At 39.1% G+C, this 13,914-nt stretch overlaps 1 protein-coding gene across 1 annotated transcript in view; it reads left to right on the top strand.

Moving 5' to 3' along the window:
* The first annotated feature begins 2,496 nt into the window (after positions 1–2,496).
* The window catches only part of LOC137600418 (tumor suppressor candidate 3), a 53,195-nt gene continuing 41,777 nt past the window's right edge, over positions 2,497–13,914 (top strand). The window contains exon 1 of the mRNA XM_068322035.1: positions 2,497–2,626. Coding sequence (XP_068178136.1) covers positions 2,522–2,626 — 105 coding nt within the window. The 5' untranslated portion in view covers positions 2,497–2,521. The remainder of the gene's footprint in view (positions 2,627–13,914) is intronic.

Below are 13,914 nucleotides of genomic sequence, written 5' to 3'. Positions count from 1 at the left end.
CTTTACCTCATTTACCCGGAATAACTGTAGCTCAGTTCAGGTAGTTAAAATAATTGTAAGTGTGTACGTTTTATTAAGGTACGTTTTTGTGACTGAAAAGACCTGACGGTTTGATATATGTGAAATAGATATACAGTAACCTAAAAATGTGACACAGCTACAACAAGCAAAACCAAAGAGGATGATTGTTGATCATTTGAAAAGGAAAACATAAAATATAATGAAATGCAATGGGTCATGTGGTCTTCAGGATACCTTAATGGTATCCCAGCACTTGTATGGTCTTTTGCCCATACGAGGGCTGGGATAACCCTTGTGAACCACAAAAGCGGAGGAAGCAGTTTGGAAAATGACTGATTGATCGTATTATTCATTGAATTCTTTTATTTCACATGATTTTTTTTAAACTTTCATTTTATAACTGATAGTGGTTATAAAGTCAGTTAATATGGTGGAATCACCTCTTTTCTCCGGGGTCAGTGCTTCTGGAAAGCGGGTTAAACAACAGTTGAGACTGAGCCTGACAATTATCCTGTCCCAGAATCTTCATTGTAACTGGAACTTAACTGGTTGAACTTTCATTCATTCATTTTCTCATTCCACTTCATCTGCTTGCACAGGTGGCGGGGAGCTGGAGCCTATCCCAGTTGTTGTAGGGCGTGAGGCGGGGGAAACTCTGGGCGCGAACCCGGAACCGCCTTGTTGTGTGGCAACAGCACTACCCACCTTGCCACAATGCAGTTTAACCAAACTAATCCTGTCTTATTTGGTAAATTGACTCTTATAAGGCACTGTTGTCCCTTCTTATTTTGAATCGAATGTAAAATGAATAGGGGTTGTAGGAGATCCAAAACATATTCACCTTGACTGTGATGAATGAATTTAGGCACATAAACCATCTTTGAATCTGTACTCAATGTGCCTTGAAATTACAAAACCCAAAACCAGTGAAGTTGGCAAGTTTTGTAAATTGTAAATAAAAACAGAATATTATGTGTAAAATACTTCTACTATAGGGTGTTTTTTGAAGGTAGGCTGATTTCCAGGACTTTGACTGGACTGTTTGCGCTGGACTGTTGACCCGAAGTACTCAAAATCCTCCACCTTCTTGATCTCTTCTCCCTGTAACCTCACTCTTCCACTTGGGTCCCTCTCATTCACACACATGTACTCTGTCTTACTGCGGCTAACCTTCATTCCTCTCCTTTCCAGGACAAACCTCCACCTCTCTAGCTTCTCCTCCACCTGTTCCCTGCTCTCATTACAGATCACAATGTCATCTGTCTGAGTAGGTTAGTTACTAAGTGCAATTAATGAAAATGTATCCATGCTTTTTCTTTCTTTTCTTTTTGTGTTGTTGAGCTTTATCAGTGAATTTTAGCCATTAATCACTTCTCTACAATCAGCATACATTGATGACAAAATAATCCCAAATATTTTCCTCAAGCCATTCAATATTTTAATGCAAAGATAATGAAATGCATTAGTTTATCCAGTAGGTGTTTAGGTAGAATTTCAAAGGCTGGCAGAAAGACGTAATTCCCAGTGATTTTACAAATATAAATGGCAGGCCTAGATGAAGACCATTACTGATTTTCTGAAGACTTTTAATTCAGTCATTTTACTGATTACATGAGTGCAGAGACTGATTTACATCCACATATTCACATGGAAAAATTAGTAGTTTATGATTTGCCGCAAGGGAAAACTGGCTTAGATGTCAGAGAAGACATGCTCAGCATAGTCCACTTAGCCCCAAGGCCATGCCCTCTGGTCCTACTGCCACAATGCTCACCTGTTTACTTTTATGATAATTTATTACCTAAATAACATTTGTTCAATCATGTAATAGAATCCACATTAATTGTTATAAACATAGAATCCTTATCCAGAGTCAGTACTGTATATAGCTTGTCATTGTGTGTGATTCCATGAGAAAGGAGAATGTTTCCCATTATATATTTAAAAAAAAAAGATTAATTGGTTAAATCATTGCTTCATTATTCCCTGGGATTTTTTTACTCATGAAGGCCATACTGTATTACATTTCTGCCAATAAAGCCCAAAAATCTGATAAACAGGACCTCAAGTGATGAAGGACTTCTTTCATGACCACTGACTATTATTTTTTTGTTAGCTTTTTTCATTGTACTTGTACTTCTTCTGAATCATAGCAGGCTTTGCTTCTTATCGACAGGACAGAATGTAATCTCATATGCCATATACTTACAACTATACACGGTAATACACGGTAATATTATGTGATGAGTTGAAACTGATCAGCCTCTTAGAAAAGAACACCAGAAAATGCTTCCTGTAAAGTTGAAATCGTGTTGCTGATACTTTAGAACTATCAGTAAAAACAGCAATAACAAAAAATAAAATAATGAAATACAGTGAATAAAAAAATATCCAAAAAACTACAAGACCCACAGACTTAATGTAAGAAATACTCGCCGTTGATTGGTCAATTCATAATCCAATCCCGAGGCGGAAACGTGTCTCAGAGCATCCTTCCGTCATGGCGTCTGTTTGGACTAAATCATTCTCTAATCTGCAGATCCTGTCTGTTTTCGTCCTCCTGGTACTATGTCTGCCGTCCGGTGGAGGACAAAAGAAAAAAGAGGTACCGCTTCAATCGGGATTATGAATTTTTAGCCGTTGTTGTTGTGAAGTGAAATTGAAAGGCGAGACGATGAATGTACCGGTGCGTCAGGAAGGTGCACAGACAGGAAGTCGGGTACGGAGTACAGTATTACATTCCACTTGATGTAGCGTAGAACCTAAGACACTCTCTTCCAGCATGACTAGTTTATTTTATTTTATTTTATTTTATTTATTTATTTATTTATTTTACTGTGATAACGTGTTGGCTTGTCTTCGTAACCTTGTAATCGTACATACATGAAGGAGGCTAGCAAACTAATATATCCTATTCAAGCCTTCAAATTCAAGAGCTGACTAATGTGAAGAAATTGTTGTGAAATGTTAAAGTAATCCACGTATTTACACTTTTTTTCCTGCTCATTTTAGTCTCGTTGCAAAGGCTGCTTTTATTTTGGAAAACCAGGAAGGATGTGCTGCGTTTACCTCTCAGAAGCGTAACAATGACGTCAACAATGGCAACAAAACATACGATATTAACACCGTAGAAGCTTTACGTGCGTTCTGTTGTCGGAGTGCAGAGGAGTAGCCTTTATTCGACGTATTTGTCGTGTATAAGATCATCACACGTTCCCGATTTATGCCTTTTTATTTACGTTTGGTTTCGCCTCAGATGGACGGACGAGGCAGTCAGCAGAGGACCTATTGATCACTATGGCTGCTGTGTTATGTCGTGTTCACCTGCGTTATAGCGGGTTTCCACAAATCGCGTAACGGGCCTGTACGCATATACATATACGTGGTCAAATAATTTATCCTACGGTGATTAATAAAGTTGATTTCTCTATAATCATTACTAATGAATATTTGCAACAGTTCCGAAAAGGCGCACTGCATTACACTGTACTACACAGTGTGTTGCATGAGTTGCAAGCCATCCTTATTTGCTGAAGGTTACAAGACCATTTTATAAAATATTTTTTCATGCATTCTTTCTGAGTGGCCCTGGGATAAACTGGAGATTTGCCCAGGGTGTTGTCAGCTGGAATAGGCCTAACCAGCCTAACCTGTGACCGGTATTTGAATAACCAGCTGAAGACAAATGAAAGATGTTGAATGAATGAAATAATACAGGAAGTCAGCTTTGGAGTTCTCACTTTGTACTCCAGATCGCTTTTACAACCCCCCCCCCCCCAACAAAAAACAACACGTGATATAGGTGAACTGATGGCTCCTACTATACAATAGGCTTGAATTTTATTCAGATTTTTGAATAGATTGAACAGATTTTTTATTTCAAAATGAGACTATAAATCAGATGTTATGTCACGATATGACATACTGATTCATCCTAAGATGTTGCTCAATATTACCTGTCGAACTTCGTAGGCAAATATAGTGATGGACTGAATATTAAGATTATTTGGAACGCAGATGATTCCATTACTCAAAACTAAACCTTTCTCTATATGCACCTGAACAGATGCTTACCTGGTGAGTGGTCAGACTTCTAATCTAGCTAGTGCTTTTTTTCTTTCTACATCTTTTTGTACGATTCTTCTCAGCTAACTTATCACATGAATAGAATTAGCTACAACAGTTGGCCACAATTAAGGTAATTGTGCCATGACATAATTAATATGAATTATTTTATTTATGAAGAGGTCATGTATATTTGAGTGATGTCATACACAACAAGAGAATGGAGTTGAAGTGTGAAAAAATTACATGATATTGTAGTCTTAAAAAATTTATGTACTTTTTACTCTTTACTTTTGAGATTTAAGTCAGTGCCGTCTTTGTGCAGTACCTGTCCATATGTTGACATAAAATTATACTGTAATCTCTTCCAGTTTAAAATTATCTGTTTCTAAGAGGGTCGAGGCTCACATAAGTTTACAGATGAATAAAACTAGTGTACATTATGACATCTCAAACATTTGCTGTCAGATGCTTATAAGTTTCACAGGTATAAGTGAATGCTGTGAAAAAATTCGAAATTTCGACATTTCTTTACTCAAGACTGCTGATATCAGCACTTATTCAGCAATGCCTTGTTTTAGATTAGCAAAAAATGACACAAGGGAGCTTCCCATTATAGCTGCACTCTATCTCCAGTCACTGCCCAGCTGAAGGACACCCATAAACCTTCAACATAAGCATGTCAATATTTATATTTGGTCCATTGTGTAGGGAGGATCAGTGTGTGATTTAAGACTAAGATGGGACTCACAGTTTTATCGCAGCGCACACACAAAGTCAGAGCAGATATTGAGGATTTCTAATGTGAGAAATGTCCTTTCTCAGTGACTTGCCTGGGGCTATGGTGGGGGTGTGGAAGAGGCACAGCAGGATCGTATTTAGCTGAAAATTGACAAAATGGTGAAGCAAGCATTTTTTTTATTCATCTCACTAACTGCTTTAGTTCGCTGCTCTGCCCAACAGGCTCAGATCGTGAGGGATGGGTAAACATTCAAATATGCAGAAGTTTCTATTACTGATGTTTAAAACTTCAGACTGTGTTCAAAGCATTGTTTAATTATATGAATGCACTTAAATTGTATTCTTTCGTTGGTTTTCCACTTAATCATTGTGGGTAGAATAACAGCAACATGTTATTATTTAGCTACTCTGCGTAATGGAATTTGAGTATAGAGACACTTTGACATCCAAATATGGTGACTGGGCTTCAAGTTCACTTTCAATCTAACAGAGCTTTATATACACAATTACTTTGTACACTTTTTGTGTGTAATTCAATACATTTATCAAGAAAAGAGTTATTGCGTTTTTGCTATAGTAATTTCTAAGGAGCATATCTGAATTCCAACATATAATTAAAACTTGAAAATGTGAAAAACATAAAGTGAACAATTTTTTTTCTGTGTTGTTTGATAAACTGAGGCAACTATCCCATCTGAACCAGAATTGTAGAATCACAGTTGTTCTCACATGGAATTCATGTCAGAATGAAAAGTACAGTGGATCTGAAGTTACAAGACAATCCATGTATGACCAAGAGGCATAATCATGTTCTGCACAGTGACGTAACTTTTGGGCATGTGTGCCTTGTGCTGAGAATACTGCCCCAACTTGTCCAATAGAAAAAAAAAACAAAACCCTTGCTTTCTCTCTTTGATGAAGTGTTTATTCCTCACACTTAATGCTTTAACATGCAAAAATCGTTAGCATGCTCTATAAGGTTCTTTGCAGCTAAACGTTTCATCAATGACAGTGTTCACTCTGTGCAGCAGTATACTGTAAAGACCATTAGTTCTCCTCCTGAAACCAGTACCTTACCCAGAATGAAAGATCCTTCAGTCAGGTGACCAAATCTTTAAGATAACATCCACTGGACAGATGTACTGTCCTACTTACACTTGGCTCTGTAAAGATTCCAATGTGGTCACTGAGCTGGATATGAAGGATTACACAGCGTCAGCACCAACGTAGGCTCAGAGGCTGATAGGTTGCACCATAGGTGACGGGCACCTCCCTAGAAACATTGCTACAGGATGTGCATTAATCAGATAAATCTGCTGACTGTCTGAAAAAGTCCAATGCCCCCCCACACCCCCCATAGACACACAAACACTTACTGCGCAGCATTTAATAAAATTTTCATTCACCCTGACTACATATTATAGCCAGTATAGCAGGTTCAGATAAATGCTATGTAATGTAAAGCTGTCATAAATGTGTATCGTGAGACTTTCCTCAGCCTTTCTTGTCTGCAGGAAATAAGACGTGTGTAAAAATCATTTGACAGAGAGTGAAATCCAGTTGTGCAGTCTGATTTGTGCTCTGCTTCATGGGTGGAGTGGATCATCTTAGTAATCTTGCTCATCTGTTTGCTGTGAAATTTTAGATAGTCACAGCACAACAATTTGCAAAAAAACAAGTGTGTTGTTTCATGCAGATTGAAAATGGTATTATTGTCAGAAGCCAGACCCCCGGGGTCTGGTAGAAGCAGTTTTCTGGCAACTGTTATTGGCACTATAATGCCCTAGAAAATCTAAGAAAGGAACCCAGAATGTTGTTTTTGCTTATTTTCTTTACCTCTAGCAAAAGAAGACAATGAATAAAACTCAGTATGATGAAGAAAAGGGGAGCTAAGGAGGAAGTTCAGATTCATGACTGTGACTGACATTTAGGAAACAAAGAAAATTAAAAGATGGGTTGCAGTGGTGAACTGATTTTTTTTTTTTTTTCCGTGCTACATGCCTGTCCCTCTGGGAAAAATGTTGAAGAAAGGAAGTGTCTTCACACTGCTCGTTTATCACCACAGCCCTGCTAGGTATTATAGCTAGCTTGTGTTGTGTTCTAGTGTTAAGGCTGACTACAGGATAAAGAAAGAACCGGCGTAAGCACTTCCTCTCAGCGTACGGAGTCAAGGGACGTAAAGAGAGAAACAAAGTCCAGTACTGTGGGTCTGAGTCAAGGAGAATTATACATCCAGAGAGCTATATTTTCACAGAGAAACAGAGATTGCCATAGCAGTGGGCTTGCCACCACACCTAGGGACTGGTCTAATAAGAGGATTGGAATAATATAAGCCTGCTACCTCTGCACACAAAGGTGCAATAAACTACTGGGTAGGCTCTTCAGGGCATAACCCAGGCCACTTGCTGAGTTTAGATTGGAGCTTATGAGGCTAAACACTCTGTAAGCATTATTGACTTGTGTTTTTTGTGTGACCTGGTCATCTGAGAAAAAGAGCTTGCTGTGCAAAGCATCATATCTTTCCACTGCTACAGTAGTGGATATTTTTGGAAAAGGATGAGTATCATATTCATGACAATTTTTGTCTACTATTGCTAATGTTCATGAAAAAAAGTTGTGTTGAATTGTATGCTGTCCAACATTTTAGACCATGTAATTACAGTTTAGGAAGATAAAGCCATTGGGCTGTGCTTTACTTATTACTATATTAATTTTATTTTACAGTAATTGTTGTCACTTCAGAGCATTATTCCCATTAGCATACAGCTTCCATCGGTTTCTTAATAATCTTATATTTGCCCCTTTCCCTGTGCCACAAGACACCACCACCAAGGAGTTATGCTTCACTCTCAGGACAGAGATAGTTCTCCTGATGAGCTTGTTGATTCTTTTGGCATTGACTGCCTTCAACCTGCTGTCTCAGCACACATCAGCACAGGAAATTGTACTGGCCACCACAGACTTGTATTGGCTGTGCAGAAATCGAATAACAGGAGCCTTCACTGAAAGTTGGTCCTCTTTGTGCATAGGTTTGTTGTTTTTCATGTCAGTCCGACTTCTTGTTGAGTTCTTTTTCTCATTTATTAGTTGTCCTGCCCATCGGCTTTCACCAACTAGATGTGTTTAAAGTCTCCAAAGTCCAAAACCAGTGCTAACATGGGGGTGGATAATCCTACATCAATCAACAAATTGAATCTACTACGCCCAAAATATAACCTTTTCTTTCCGATGTAACAGGGAAAAAAATGTTGTTTTTTCCATGTTATCTAATTTCCTTCAAAGTACTTATATAAGGTGTTGATAATTTCCAAAATTGCAGTATAATGCGTGTTATGTCAAATCACACACTGGAGTGGTGTTAGGTCACCGTTTTTAAGATCAGTGAAGAAGCCTTGGTTGGGGCTCTGTCGCTCTGTAAAGAGGGCTACACGGTGGTTAACCTTTCAAGTCGTCAATTCCAGGACACTGGGGGATAATTTACCTGCATTCTGTCAGATTGCCTCACAGCAGGGTAGGCCGGATGCTAGTGAATGCACTGAAGAGATCGAAGAACACTACTTTCACTGGGCTACCCAGCCCATCTAGGCAGATACAGACATATTGAATCCGGATGACGATGGCGTCTTGTCTCCCACCGTTGGGGCTGGGCATTTTTTCTGTTTAGGATGGGGAGAACATTGTGTGACTGTTATTTTGAAACTGTTTTTTTTTTCTTCTTCTTTTTTTTTCAATTTCATGATCACCAAGCACATTCCAATGTAAGACCGAGTCTGTGTCATGTCAACTTGTTTTGGATTAATTTCACTATTGGCTAATGCTTTGTGCTGTCCTTTACCACGTGTGTGTGTGTGTGTGTGTGTGTGTGTGTGTGTGTGTGTGTGTGTGTGTGTGTGTGTGTGCGTGCGTGCGTGCGTGTGTGTGTATAAAATAACATTGATTTTAATAAATCAGAATCCTTTATTAATCTCCTGGAGGGGAAATTGCTAAAAAAGAGTCCAATCAAATATTGCTGTATCATCTTGACTTCACATTTCTACACATCTTCATCCAGTGTGATGTCTTTCCCCTTTGTTCATATCTGTTTTTTTTGTCAAATAGATTTTCTTCCTACTTTTTGACTTGTGCGCAGGCACACCAGTGCTCAGTTTTGGTAGATTCTCTCTGTCCTCCTTTTTGATGAAAATAAAGGTAAAATTGTCAGGGATTCCAGAGAGATGTAAATTGTATCAGCGCTCCCTTGTGTTTTACCAGTGCAGACTAAATTACAGTTAAAATGCATCTCTGATGGTACTGTGCGTTGCACATTGAAATATTTTAGCGTTCACGCCGTGAATTCAGTGGTGATTTATTTGGATCTTGCTCATTAACTGTAGTAATCTGAATTATTGATGCGGTGGCGTCAGGCCTGCTTTCCCAGTGACTGATGGACTGTGTTCCCAAGCCATTTTCCCCTTCTGTTATTCCTCCCCTGCCTCCTCCCTTCATCCCCGCCCTTTCCAACACGTCTATAACAAATATTCTCTATGGCAAAAAGATTTCCATCTCCCATTTCCCATCCCCTTAACCACTCCTTTCCCCTCCCTTGTGTCTTTTCCGTCAAATGCCAGTCTCAGTACACCCCTTTGAGATTTCTATTATTATATAGTCATAAATTTTCTCCTTCAAGTCTTCTACATTCTTTCCTATTTTCTCTCCTCAAGTTGCTGTTTCCTTAATTTATTCTTCCCTCCTCATGTCCCTCCCTTGTAATTATTTTGTCATTTTCATTATAATTTTGAGGATGATTTCTGAGCCAGCCCTATTAAAGCTGAGAAAAGTGCAGTTTCCTTGTTGTAATTAAAGGTGTTATGGTTTGGAATCCAAATGAAAAATCAATCACAATGAGCTTTAGTTGTGATCATTTATATGAAAAGCAACACATTTTCTCCCCAGTTATGGTTTATTTGTGCATCACTGTGGAAACTGGTTCTTGACATTAGCTCAGTGATCGGCCTGAACCTGTTTGTTTTGGGGGTTTTTTGGGGGGGGGGGGGTTGCTCAGTGATTCAATATTTTTCAACCATTTGTTGTCTGTTGATTACTGTGTCTATCTGTTCAACAGATACAGTTTTTCACTTTGATGATGTCATTCAAACAATCACAGGGATTGCCTATGCCCAGAGAATGCTATAGTTCTCTCTTTGCACCAGGTTTGTTGCAGCATGCCTGATTTCGTCACTGGAGATGGCTTGTACCTGTTGTGGAAGTCCCACAAGTAACATATGACCAAGCGCTGTAACGTTTGGGTACACAGCATCCTCCATATGTGCTCTGATCTAGGTGAATAGCACCAGCTGTTCCAAGAACTACGTTTGGATGCTGACCACTTTCAGAGATACACATGACTTGACTATGGTCTGCTTTGATTAACTATTGGCTAGGATTGTTTGGTTGCATCTTTCTTTCTTTAGCTTACTTTACCATTTAATTGTTTATGTATAACTAGGTGTTCTTACTCAAAAATTATGTGTTCTTTTTAAAACTCATACATGATGGCCATAACCCCAAAATGGCTTTCCACATGCAGTTGTGCTCATGTTAGCATGATAGCCATGATAATCAGACCCTCACTTTATACTCACTCATGGATAGTTAGTGTTACATTTCTCAATTAACAATATTTTAACCTTCTCATGACCAAAAGTACATTTCTGTTAAATTGGCAGGTGGTGTGAAGCCTTTTGAATGAACATGGGAATCTTATCTTCAAATGGAAGTCTTTCCATAGCTGTGCTTTTAGCTCTGCTTTTTCTTTATTTTTCTCCTCTCTCTCACTACTCTTAACACCTTATCCTCTTTTCCATTTTCTTTCCCTCAACTTTCTCTTGTCGCCCTCCATGTCTCTCTTGCTCAACCTGTTTCCCTTTCCATAACTTCCCTACAGTGACAGGCCTTGCTGCATAGCTGATATGAGGTTGAATATTATCCCAGTGTGTGAGTCTCTAAGAATATTTGTTTGTGTGTCCGTCTGGCTCGTCACTGATAAGGTGTCTCAGTCTTGTACTCCAATATAGTCCTGTGTGGTTGTGCTGGTTCACAGGCAACAACTGAGATAGTATATTTTACTGGTGCACCTGAATTTTAAGAGATTAGATTAAAAAAAGGAACAACAACAAAGCAATTATGTACATCATGTTACATGCATTTCAGTGTCAGTTTTAGCTTATTTCTTCTCCTCCTACAGTCTTTATGTGTCAGACATTACTGTAGCCATTGATTAAGTTTTTATCAAGAAACAGTTCTTGTTGCTCCTCTCAATAACATAAGTTGTAATAAGTATGAGATGTGCTGCTCACGAGGTGGAGCAGTCATCTGCTTGATGGATCTCCAGACCCTGTAAGTCTGATGTTGTAGAAACACCGAACAACTTAACAAACAGTATTGAAAGTACAGAAACAGACACTATTTAAAAAAATAGTTGTGTGCCAATAATCAAACTGGTAGTCAGATTATCAGTTAATAAAAGACAATTAGGTTAAGAATTGGTCACAGGAAATAATGCAAAAGTTGTAAAGTATATTATATTATATATATTAAGTCTTGTCTTAAAATCAAGCACTTGGCGTTATAAATATCTTTGTTCTTGTTTGCTACCATTTAGATAAAATAGCTTTATGTGCGAGTTTACCCTCATTGCTACCACTGTAAAAAGTGTTTAACACATGCACACACAGGCACAAAGCCTTGACTGTGGCAGGGCTGGGAATGAGAGCCTTGCAGTGAATCTCTCTATGTGTGGTTATGTGTGAGCAGATGTTGCCTGTCCCAGATATCTGACATGCCTCTTATTAAACTCTTAGTCTTCATGCTTCACTGGCAAAAAGCCTGATAACACCATGCACGAAGTTAAACACTGTGAGTGTGTTATAGTAAGTGTGTGTTTGTGTTCCTTTCTGTTTCTCTGCTTTGTAGAGAGGCAGCCATGAGACAGCCTTATTGAAAACACTTGTCATAAGACGGTAGCTCCAGATGTGAGAGTAGCACATTTCTTTTTTTATAGATGTTCTCTTCTCACTTTGTTTGACCTGGGGAAAGTACCCATATTGCCAGAGTGACTCCTTGTTTGATCACTACCCCTTCAAAATAATCAAACTAGCAATGAATTATTGATTCATGTTAACATAGCCTTTTGAAAGCATTTATATTTCCTGGTGATGTCGAGTAATCTCTCTGATCTTTGGCTCTTCTCATGCTTCTGCTTTGCTCATCTACATTTTTTCTTTCTTTTTTTTCAAGAGTTTGAGCTGGCTGCTTCTGCCAGATCACAGAGTAAAGAATTTCAGTAAAATGAATTTTCTCAATCTTCAATTGATGTTTACTGAACAAAAAAGGTGGAACTCATCTTAAATTTTCCCTCTTTTTTTCAGCTTTTCCCTTCAGGGGTCACCACAGCGAATCAGTTGCCTCCATCTAACCCTGTCTTCTGCATCTTCTTCTCTCACACCAACTACCTTCATATCCTATTTTAATACATCCATAAACCTCCTCTTTGGTCTTTGCAACATTCTTCCCTTTTCAGCTTCCACCATTTAATCTTCTGCTCTGCCTTTTCCCTCTTCATCTTCCTCACCACCAGAGTCATCCTACACACCACCATCCTATGCTGTTTGGCTAGACTCTCACCTACCACTACTTTGCAGTCACTGATCTCCTTCAGATTACACCGTCTACACAAGATGTAGTCTACCTGTGTGCTCCCACCACCACTCTTATAGGTCACCCTATGTTCCTGCCTCTTCTGGAAGAAAGTATTCACTACAGCCATTTCCATCCTTTTTGCAAAGTCAACCACCATCTGTCCTTCTGCGTTCCTCTCCTAGATACCAAACCTACCCATTACTCCACATCACCTCTGTTTCCTGCACCAACATGTCCATTGAAGTCTGCACCAATGACAACTCTCTAAGTTCTAGGTATGCTCTGCATCACTTAATCAAAGTCCAACCAGAATTTCTCCTTCTCCTCCAGCTCACATCCTACCTGTGGAGCATACCCACTAACAACACTGAACAGCACGCCTTCTATTTCTAGCTTCAGACTCATCACTCTATCTGACACTCTTTTTACCTCCAGGACATTCCTAACAAACTCCTCCTTCAAGATAACTCCTACTCCATTTCTCTTCCTATCTACACCATGATAGAACAACTTGAACCCTGCTCTTAAACGTCTAGCCTTGCTACCTTTCCACCTGGTCTCCTGGACACACAGTATGTCTACCTTCCTTCTCTGTATCATGTCAACCAACTCTCTACCTTTTCCTGTCATAGTTCCAACATTCAACGTCTCTACTCTCAGTCCTATACTCTTTGCATTCTCTTCTCTTCTCTCTCTTCCTACGAACACACTGTCCTCCTCTCTTCCTTCGACCAACAGTAGTCCAATTTCCACCGGCAGCCTGTAGGTGAACAGCACCGATGGCGGTTGATGTTAACCTGGACCTCAACCGATCCAGTGTGGAAGTCATAGATTTAGATTCGCATGTTTGTTCTAAGTTTGCTTTCAAAGAAATGATGAATGAATACAACAAGCCTTCTTAAAAAAAGATTAGATCACTATGAAGCATTTGCCATGCAGCTATTTAGGATTTCTATCATACTTTTACCACTTTATTGCTGTTCCCTTCCTTGTATAGTGCTGTAAGCCTAGAATGTACAACCAGGTAGAAAAAGCTGACATGTACAACTAATGAGGAGCTTGATTTGTGAACTATTTTTTCAGCTCAGCAACTTGTGATCATTCTCCTTCCACATATGTTCAGGGCATTGACCTGTCAATTAGTCTCATCAGTTGAGCTGTAAGCGCCTTGTGATTAGTGCAACTAGCTCACCATGTCCCTTTTGAGACTGACACCCCTTTGCCTATGGCAGTAAGACAGCTGCAGCTGGTTGGGCTAAAACAATTTACTGTTGTCACACCCCATAATGACATATTCTTGGTCAGGGGTGTAAAACTTAATGCATGCATTTTGTCCAAAGCAATAAAACAAGAAATCTTCTGAATAGCAGTTTTCCTCTAGTGGCTTTATTGGAGGCTCATTCTGAAATG

Source organism: Antennarius striatus, chromosome 8 (assembly GCF_040054535.1).
Source record: "Antennarius striatus isolate MH-2024 chromosome 8, ASM4005453v1, whole genome shotgun sequence".
Lineage (NCBI taxonomy): Eukaryota > Metazoa > Chordata > Actinopteri > Lophiiformes > Antennariidae > Antennarius > Antennarius striatus.
The sequence above is the reverse complement of the archived record's forward strand: the minus strand, read 5'-3'. Positions and strand labels throughout refer to the sequence as shown.